Genomic DNA, 10,959 nt, shown 5'->3' on the forward strand with positions numbered 1-10,959 from the left:
GTGAAAGAGTTATAAGACAAATCCAAAGTATTTGAAAAGGAAGGAATGAGAAAAATTTCTCTCGGAATCCAACCAGTTAGATTATTATGACTAAGATCCAAAAAAGTGAGATGCTGGAGATTTTTTATGCTTGAAGGTATAGGGCCTCTTAATTGATTAGATCCTAACTTCAACTCACTAAGTCTTGTGATATTTTCTAAGGAGTAAGGAATAATTCCCGTAAGATCATTCCCAAACAAATATAAACCTTCTAGCCTTCCAAGCATTCTAGCCTTCCGCATGTAGCCTTCCAAGCATTCCAATGGTCTCGGGTATAGAACCTTCCAGAAGATTATTTTCCATCCCTAAGGCAATTAGATTGCTGTACCTATCAAGTTCAAAAGGGATTCTTCCTAAAATGTGATTATATCCTAATTTTATTCGTTGAAGCTCCATGGAGAGGTTCCCAAATGATTTGGGTAGCCTTCCACGGAGGTTATTACCAGAAAGTCCTAAAGTTTGTAAAATGGTGCAATTTGTTAATGAATTAAGAAATCTCCATTCCTTTTCATCATTTGCTTCAAATTGGTTTTCTCCCATATTGAGGTATACAAGATTGTACATTTTTCCAAGGTCTGGTGGCACCACTCCTGTAAAATTATTTTTGCTAACTTCCAAAAGGACTAAGCTGGTCACATTTTGAAGAGCTTGATCAAGTGAACCAACGAAATTATTTACACCAATAAGAAAGGCTTGAAGGTTTGGAAAAGCTTGGGCTATATTGGTTGAGATGTAACCAGAGAGGCGATTTTTTGTCACCGTAACGATCTGCAGAGATGATAGGTTGTAGAATGAAGTATTAACAGCTACATTAAAATGTTTCAACTTTTGAAGAACACCAATCTCTGGTGGGATGCCTCCCTCTAGATGGTTATATTTGGCAAAAAAAACTTTCCAAGAACGATAGATTGGTAAGTGAAGTTGGGATGGTGCCGATAATATTGTTTTCATTGAGATTGAGGTATTTGAGTGGCGACATGGAGTTTATAACATGAGGCATTTTTCCTGTGATCATATGGTTGCTATTAAGGTCCAGAACTTGGAGAACAGAGCTATGGTTCATCGTCAGAATATCATGAATGTCTCCATCAAATGAGTTAAAGCTCAAGTTAAGATGTTGTAGTCGTGGTAAGCAAGCCAGAATTTGAGGGATATCGCCATAGAGCTCGTTGAGGCTGAGATCAAGCCTTCTCAGGAAGGTGAGATTGAATATGGAAGGAGGAAGAGGACCGGCCAACCCGACGGAATGGAGATCCAAGGCTGTGACTCTGTCGCGGTGCTTGAAGCCGCACGTGACCCCTTCCCATGAGCAAAAGTGGTTGGTGACATTCCAAGAGCTCGCAAAAATGGTAGAAGAATTCATATTGCTTTGCTTTAGAAATAGATTCTTGAATGCAATGAGTGATTCGTAGTCTGTATTATTTCTTCCAACTGCGAACAATTGTTTGGCAGATAAACAGACAGACAAGAGGATAATTAAGAGTCTGCTGACACTAATAATTCTCACCATTTAATAGCAGTGATATATGCCAAGAAACTAAGGATCTAACAAGAGAAAGAGAGCTACTTCGCCATCTCTGCCATTTTGAATTTATAAAAAGAAGGGATAATTGCACACATAGTACTTGAAACACTGTTAATCACAAAACTAGTGGAATTTCAGTCAATCACATAATTAATGCATTTTGGTAGTCACGATATGTTAAGTTTCTTTCTTGGCCGTTTCAGAAAGAAATGATGGTGATCTACATTCCTTTTTATATTGTTTTATGAAGAAATAAAAATTGTCCTTTTTTTTTGCTTCTTATATATTAATCATTCCATATAATTTTTAAGATATGTTATTAATAATGATTAACAATATAAATTTATACAAGAAGCAAATTTCATCAATTTCTATGATAATTTATTTATTCATCAAACATGAAAAAATTACCAATGATCAAGCATTGAATAATTTACCATTTTAAAATACTAGTTTTGTTAATAAATAACTGTCACCAATTAGAATCATCCAATGCATGCAATGCAATAGATCACCAATAACTCAAACATTAATTAAGATTTTCTGCTTTGAAATCATAATTTGAGCCTTCAGCATGCAGATCAGAGCACATGAGGTTAATTTGATTTATTCTAGGCCTAACCGCACAACATTCTCAAACAGTGTGCACATTTCTTAAAGCACCAGTATAATCGAATTTCACATTTTGCTGCATTTGAAGGGTGTTAGTGCATATATTTTAGAATGTTTTAATGAATGATGAATATTTGGTCTTTACAGGTCTTTAGAGGTGCTTTCAAAGTTTGGGTGGTCTTAAATTAATGCATTTCTATTATTTATATTGACTGAGAAAGATATACGACGACTTCTCAATCAACCAAAGATTTAGTGCAAATGACTAATGACTTCATGTCTCAGATGAGGTGACTGATTTTTTGTTTTCATATCTATCATTCCATAAAATTTTTAAATTTAACAAATATTATTAATCATGATGAACAATACAATATTTATACGATAATCAAATTTCATCTATTTCTATGACATTTTGTTTATTAATCGAATATGTGAAAATTTTAAGAATGATCAAACACTATATAAATACATTTTTAAAATTGCTGATCTTATTCATATGTTTGATCACCAATTAGAATCATCCAATGCATGCAAAAAATATCCGACGACTCTTGAGTCAACAGAGTTGATGTAGTTGTGGAATTCGAATGCAGTTTACTTCACTTCAAACTTACATGCATGCCACCCAATTCCTATGTATCTACATTTCTAACATCTAAACTTCTACATTTTTTTTTTATATATATACCACCCAAAGTTTAGTATCATATAAAAATATCACAATTATAATTTTCAGAAATTGAAATACACCTTTTCAAGCATATGTAAAAAAGTCATGCAAGTAAAATTTGTTGTTTAGGTTTTAGATATGTAAATACATTGGAATTCTGTGGTATGTATGTAAATCTTTCAAGATATTTATTGCAGTCGAGCACGTCTCCCATGGAATCCGCATTAAACATAATGTTTTTAAAAGGAAAATGCTTTCGGTCATTTCCAACAAATGACTTGTTCTAGACATCTCTTAACCATACATTTCGAGCAAGTTGAATGTCCACTTGCATCTGCTTCTAGAAAGCGATGGTATCGACATTAATTGTTGTATAAGAAAGTAATGCCCACTTGCATCTTATGGAATCTGTTTCTTAATACCAATAAAATCTCTTGCCAAATCAAGATGAGTTTTGTTTGATGTCAGAAAATTTGCAGTAATTGAATGAAAGAGTTAAACATTTAATTTTGTATGTTGCCCTTGCTTGCTATTGCCTACAAACTCCGCTAGCTAACAAAATATTCCAAATACAGTGTAATAATGTATTCTAAATGTGGTGTAATAAATAACACTGCATTGAAGTCTCAGTGATAACCTCCAGCCTCCGTAGCCATTGAACATTATCAACCAATGCCAACCACCCCTGCTTGCCGCTATCGATAAACTGTTCAAGCTAAGGAAATGTCATGAATATGATATAACAAATAATTTTATATTCAAGATATGGTGATAACTCTTTGTGACAACTTCTTACAACCTTAGTATTCAAAATATAACGACTTTATCAGGAATGCTAAAGTTTTATATACATCCTATACTAACAAGCCTTTTCATCGTATAAAATAACAAACCCGAGAGAAGGGTTGCAGCTACCAATCGGTGGAGCGCCAACAATGACTTATTTGACAAGTTACTACTGCAGCTTCCAACTACGAACTATGTAGCTAATTGTTATTGCAACTATCAACCATGATCTACGTGACCAACTACGACCTATGTAGCTAATTGTTACTATAACCACCATCTACAACCTATATGACTAACTGCTACTATAGCTTCCAACCGTGACCTATGTGACTAGCTATAACCTATGTAACAAATTGCTACTACAAATTTTAGTTATGTCTTATATGTCTAACTGTTGCTGCTAATACCATCCATGATCTATGTGATCAACTATAACTTATGTAGCTAATTACTACCACATCTTCCAATTACATTTTATGTGGTTAACTGCTATTACACCTATCAACCAAGGTCTATGTGACCAACTATGACTAATGTATTTAACTGCTAGTGTATCTTTCAACTAAAACATATATGACTAATTGCTATTGCAGCTACCAAACAACGCTTGTGCGACTAATTGAAACATATGCAGTTAGCTGCTACTATAAATTTCAACTACGGTCTTTGGGGACAATTGATGCTACTTTAGCTACCAACCACGACCTATGTGACTACGGTCTATGTGGCGAATTGCTGCTACAATTTTCAACTATGACATATGTTTTTTGTTCTTTTTCTCTTTTTTCAGGAGTCGTCAACTTGTCTATTTTCGAGTAAATCTCTCTTCTGAATCCTATGGATCATCTGGAGAAGAGAGGAATCAGAAAATAAGGAACGCGCAACAAACGTAGACAAACAAGACAAAGAATGTGGAGACGTTCATAAAGTAAACTTTGTGTGGTATCCCAAGGGCATACGTCCAAAGCGAGTCGGATCGAAAATGCATTGGAACATATCCGCAAAGAAGATCTTATGAAAGAAACCCACAACCAGAGAGTCCAGTGTATGTGCTTGTTCCGCGGTCAATGAGCAAGCCTCAAAGGAACACATCCATTTGGCAAATTACATATTAGGGGACGCCTAAAAATACTCTTGATTAATGCAATCTGCTTACACTTACGTGACAACTATTAAAGGATGTCATAAAGGATGGTTATTTTACAGGAGCATCTCGATGCTTTCAAAGCTCTCTCTAAGCCACAGGACAGAGAGCGAGTCTCTCACATCCTAAATGGGTAGCAGCTTATTAGCAATTGAGGCCTACGAAATAACCAGGTCGAATCGTAGGGTCTACACTATGCTTCCAAGGCTTAATTGGGTTGTAAGGGTAGAGGGTTAAAAATATCACGACTACTATCCTTTTAAAAATGAAATACATCTTTTCTGGCATAAGTTTATAGCACCAATATGCTAGTATGTGGAAGCACCAATATGTTATAACCATAACCATCAAAATTTGGGTGTTACATATGTAAATAATTAAGTATTATGTGGTATGTATGAAAATTTCCCGATGCCAAGGAAATTAATGATCTATCTAATAAGAAAGTGAGGGAAAACAACGAAGCATTCCTTCACGAATTTGTAATAAAAAAAACTGTTGCTTCTTTAAACAATTGAATTTATTTTAAATTCAAAACTTATTTCACACATTTCCCCCATGAAATATCAAATAAATTGAGACTAAAAATTTTTAAACCATTTTGTTTCTAAATTAGTTGAAAAATTACCTTAAATTAAAGCCATGAAATATCTGGCATATAACTCTTTTAAAAATTATTTACAATTTATTATTATTTTTAAGAGGAAAATATTTTTTTTTTTGAAAATCCAAGTTCATTGTAGATATTTTTTTATAATAGTTGAAGGCAATATTTCCAAGTTTTTTATAAAAAGAAATTGCAAGACAATGATAAATTAAGCCTTGTCTATCCACATGCATCTTCCTACATATATTTCATCAAATACTAAATATAGTACTAAAAACACAAACAACTAAAAGTTGTTGCATCCACATACTAACTTTTCTTTCAACAACATATCATTTTCATCAAATTAAAGGCATGTAAGAAACTTCAATCGCATGTAACTTTGCAGTAACATCTTTCATGGAAGGCCTTTCTTTTGGAGATGAAACTGAGCAAGAGAGACCTAATTCTATCAAGGAAAGCAAGCATTTGTTGATGCTTTGGCAACTAAACCATGTTGGTTGTTCTCCACCCGCTTTGCTAGCATCTCTTTGCTCTTTTGTAAACATTTTAAGATCTACTATGTCATTGATTCCATGTGGAAGTTTCCTTTTAATGTGATTATGTAGAGTTAAGTTATCATTAAAAACATCATCGGTAGGCCTTGTTCTAGTCAACATCTCTAGTAATACTATTCCAAAACTATAAACATCTGCAGATGGAGACAGGGAAGCTACTTCACCATTCTCTGTAGATAAAATATAAATATATGATTTAAGAAAATATTTCCTTAAAATACCATAAATCTTTTAGAGAAAATGACATGATTAATTTTAACTTAATCATTACATCACCTGGGGCAATATAGCCAATAGTTCCTTTAATGCCACTTTGGTTGGAAGAAGCTTGAAGAGATATATTCACATTCTCATAAAGCATTCTTGAGAGTCCAAAATCACCCACATGTGCAATAAGGTTATTGTCAAGTAAAATGTTACTTGGCTTTATGTCACAGTGAATGATTGGTGGTTCACAACTATGATGAAGATACTCCAAAGCTTCTGCAACATTGATGGCAATACTTAATCTTTTTTCCAAAGAGAGAACAACATCTTCATCAATCTCATATTCTTGGTGGAGGTGTGTGTCTAAGTTTCCCTTTGGCATGAATTCAAAGATCAAAGCTTTAAACTCATTGCCTTGAATATCTAAGCTCGAGCAAGAACTTAGGACTCGTACAAGATTACGATGACGTATGCTTCTTAATGCATCACATTCATATGTAAAACTCTTCAAAGCTCCATGAACCTCAAGATTAAATACTTTAATAGCCACAGTAGCATCATAATCACTTAAATTGCCTGCAAAAACAGAGCCATATCTTCCACATCCTACTAGGTGTGTAGTGGAGAAAGAATTTGTAGCTTCAACTAATTGTGCATAAGAAATTTTGGGAAATGGAGGGCTTAAAGATAAACCAGATGCATTTCTTAAATCATTTTTCTTTTTTCTTCTATAAAGCAAAGTATAGTACAACAAAAGGATGAATAACAAAACTACAATGCTAAGAATAGGGGATAAAATTTTGATTAAATAATGTGGTTTTTTTGACGATGATTTATCAACACATTTTGGCAAATGAAGTGTTAGAATTCCACCACATAGTTTTTCATTTCCAACGAGAGATATTTCTGAGGAATTTGCAAAGACACCTTCATATGGCACCTCACCTTCAAGATTATTAAATGATAGATTCAAATTCCTTAGAAATGTAAGTTTTTGTAGAAATTGAGGAATAGCGCCTGATAAATTATTATGGGAAAGGTCTAGTATTTCAAGACTCTTTACACTACCTAGAGAAATAGGGATGGGGCCTTGGAAAAAGTTGTATTCCGTATTCAATTCAAGCAACGATTGACAACTTCCAAGTGTTTTTGGAATTTCTCCTCTCAAATTATTATTAGAAAAATCAAGGTAGAGAAGATTTATTAGATGACCAACTTCTAATGGTAGAGACCCAGTCAAAGAGTTGTAAGACACATCTAAAATAATTGAAAGAGAAGGAATCAAAAAAATTTCTCTCGGAATCCAGCCAGTTAGATTATTATGACCAAGATACAACCAATTGAGAAGCTGGAGGCTTTTTAGGCATGAAGGTATATGCCCTGTTAATTGATTAGATCCTAAATCCAACTTGTTAAGTCTTGTAAGATTTTCTAAGGAGTTAGGAATACTTCCAGTAAGATCATTCCCATAAAAAGTTAAAATTTGTAGCCTTCCAAGCATTCTAATGGTCTCGGGTATAGAACCTTCCAAATGGTTTCTCTCCATCCCTAAACCAATTAGATTGGTGTACCTATCAAGTTCAAAAGGGATTCTTCCTAAAATGTGATTAGATCCTAATGTTATTTCTTGAAGCTCAATGGAGAGGTTCCCAAATGATTTCGGAAGCCTTCCACGGAGTTTATTATGATCAAGACCTAAAAATTGTAAATTGGTGCAATTTGTCAATGAATCAAGAAATCTCCAATCTGTTGCATCATTTGCTTCAAGTTGGTTATATGCCAGATTGAGTCGTATAAGATTATACATTTTTCCAAGGTCTGGAGGCATCATTCCTATGAAATTATTTTCGCTAATGTCCAAAACGACTAAGCTGGACACATTTTGAAGAGCTTGATCAAGTGAACCAATGAAATTATTTTCAGCAAAAGAAAAGAATTCAAGGTTTGGAAATGCTTGGGCAATATTAGCTGAAATGAAACCTGAGAGGTTATTATTTGCTACTGAAACTTCGCGCAACGATGACATGTTGTAGAATGAAGAAGGAATGTTACCTGAAAGTTTATTATTAAACACATAAAAGTCTTTTAACTTATGAAGAACACCAATCTCTGGAGGGATGCCTCCCTCTAGATGGTTATCATTAGCATAAAAACTTTCCAAGAAGGATAGATTTGTAAGTGAAGGTAGGATGGTGCCAATGATGTTGTTCTTAGAGAGACCGAGGTATTTGAGTGGCGACATGGAGTTGATAACAAGTGGTATTTTTCCTGTGATCATATGGTTGCTGGCAAGGTCCAGAACATGGAGAACAGAGCTATGGTTCATCGTCAGAATAGCATCAATGTCAGAATAGCATGAATGTCTCCATCAAATGAGTTAAAGCTCAAGTTAAGATGTTGTAGTCGTGGCAAGCAAGCTAGAATTGGAGGGATCTGACCATAGAGCTTGTTGGCGCTGAGATCGAGCCTTCTGAGGAAAGTGAGATTGAATATGGAAGGAGGAAGAGGAGCAGCTAACCCGACAGAAGGAAGATCCAAGGCTATGACTCTGTCTCGGTGCTTGAAGCTGCACGTGACTCCTTCCCATGAGCAAAAGTGTTCGGTGGCATTCCATGAGCTGGCGAAAAAGGTAGAAGAATCCATGTTGCTTTGGTTCATAAACTGATTCTTGAACGCAACGAGTGATTCGTAGTCTGTATTATTTCTTCTAATTGCTAACAACTGTTTGGAAGATAAACAGACAGAAAAGAGAATAATTAAGAGTCTGATGACACTAATAATTTCCACCATTGAATAGCAGTGGTATTTATGCCAGGAAGCTAAGAACCTAACAAGAGAATAAGAGCTACTTCGTCAACTCTGCCTTCTTGAATTTATAAAAAGAAGGGATAATTGCAGGCATAGTACTTGAAACACTGTTATTTACAAAACTAATGGAATTCCAGTCAGCCACATAATACATGCATTTGTGGAATCACACTACGTTGAATTTTCTTCCTTAGACTTTTTTGAACGGAATGATGGTTGATCTACCTTCTTTTTTATAATGTTTAATACATAAAATTTTTTGCTTTTGATATCTATCATCCCATATACTTTTTAAGATATGTTATTAATTACAATTTACAATATAAAATTTATACAAGTATGAAATTTCGTCAATTTCTATGATAATTTATTTTTTCATCAAACATGAAAAACTTATGAAGGAACAAGCAGTGAATAATTTACCATTTTAAAATACTAATTTTGTTTGTTAATTACTTCTGATGAATATTTCAAAATAATTTAACAATAGTTGAATGATGAATATTTGGCCTTTACAGATCTTTAGAGATGCTTTCAAAGTTTGGGTGGTCTTAAATTAATGCATTCGTATTATTTATGTTGACTAAGAATAATACGCGACGACTCCTCAATCAACCAAATATTTAATGCAAATGAATAATGACTCGAATTGATCACATCATTTAGATGCTTCACGTCTCAGATGAGGTGACTGACTTTTTGGTTTTCATATCCATATTTCTATATAATTTTTAAATTTAATAAATATTATTAATCATGATGAAAAAATAATCAAATACTATATAAATACATTTTTTAAAAAATTACTAATTTTAATCATCCAAAGCATGAACTAAGAGATCATCAAAAACTCTGTGTTTAAGTGCAAGAGTTCAAACCCCAAAAAAGCTTTGATGTATCCACCTCTACCAATAGATCCAAACCAAAAGATAAAATAAAATACAGCTGTAACGTAAGAGCTATTCACAACAAAGGTACATGCATGAACTAATTGCTATGCCTATAAATAAAAAGAAACCACTACTATACCTCCCACTATTGTTCTCTCTCTCTCACACACACACACACACACACACACACACACATACACATACATAAATACATACATACATACATACATACATACATACATACTTACTTTCTTGAATATGAAAATGCAAAATATTATGTTATATTAACTTTGATTTGCATCCAAGGACATATTTCCAAATTAAAGGAAATTTGGTTTTATTTGAATCACTTAATAGTTCAATGAGATTTAATTATCAGTCATAATTGTCCTTCATAAGTAATTGAAGGGAATTAGTTAAGTATTATGTAAATTTAAATAAAACTAGAAAATAAATTTAATAATATTAAAGAACATGTAATGCAAAAATAAAGTTAAAGAAAAGCATATGAGCATCTAAGTATATATATTTAACATTTGCTATTAAAAGTTTAATGTTACAATTTAAAATACCTATATCGGTTTGCTTGATTTTACAAAAAGTCGGAATTGCTTAAGCATTGTGTTTTCACCTCAATTGATTAACTAATGACATTTCCAAGTCTAAGCCATTGATTGCTTTCAATTTAACATCGATCAGACTTTAATAAACTTGGATTAGAAAAAAAAATAACGAATCGTTAACATTTTAATCAACACTCTTTTGCTCTTTCCTAAACATCCCTTTCTTCTTTTGTAAACATTTTAAGATCTGTGATGTTGCTATTGATTTTATGAGAAAATGCTATTTTAAAGTGATTATATATATTTAAGCTATCGTTAAAAATATTATCAGTAGACCCTCTTCCAGTAAGCATCTCTAATAGTAATATTCCAAAACTATAAACATTTGTAGAGGTTGATGGACAAGCACCTTCTCCATATTCTACAAATAAAATGATAAATTTTTTTAGAAAAATATGAGTTAAACTAGCTATAATAGATTGAAAATAATGACATAATTATATAACATAAATAAGTGGAATCATCACTTCACCTAGGGCAATATA

At 33.2% G+C, this 10,959-nt stretch overlaps 1 protein-coding gene across 1 annotated transcript in view; it reads right to left on the reverse strand.

Annotated features, from left to right (window-relative positions):
• LOC110033111 overlaps nt 1-8,494 on the reverse strand; it is a 17,899-nt gene extending 9,405 nt beyond the window's left edge. The window contains exons 1-4 of the mRNA XM_020736981.1: nt 6,223-8,494; nt 5,744-6,116; nt 931-1,532; nt 368-845 (exon numbers count right to left, since the gene is read on the reverse strand). Of these exons, the coding sequence (XP_020592640.1) occupies nt 368-845; nt 931-1,532; nt 5,744-6,116; nt 6,223-8,479 (3,710 nt within the window). The 5' untranslated portion in view covers nt 8,480-8,494. The remainder of the gene's footprint in view (nt 1-367; nt 846-930; nt 1,533-5,743; nt 6,117-6,222) is intronic.
• Between the last annotated feature and the right edge of the window lie 2,465 nt (nt 8,495-10,959).

This window comes from Phalaenopsis equestris, unplaced genomic scaffold (assembly GCF_001263595.1).
Source record: "Phalaenopsis equestris unplaced genomic scaffold, ASM126359v1 Scaffold001093, whole genome shotgun sequence".
NCBI classification, from domain to species: Eukaryota; Viridiplantae; Streptophyta; class Magnoliopsida; order Asparagales; family Orchidaceae; genus Phalaenopsis; species Phalaenopsis equestris.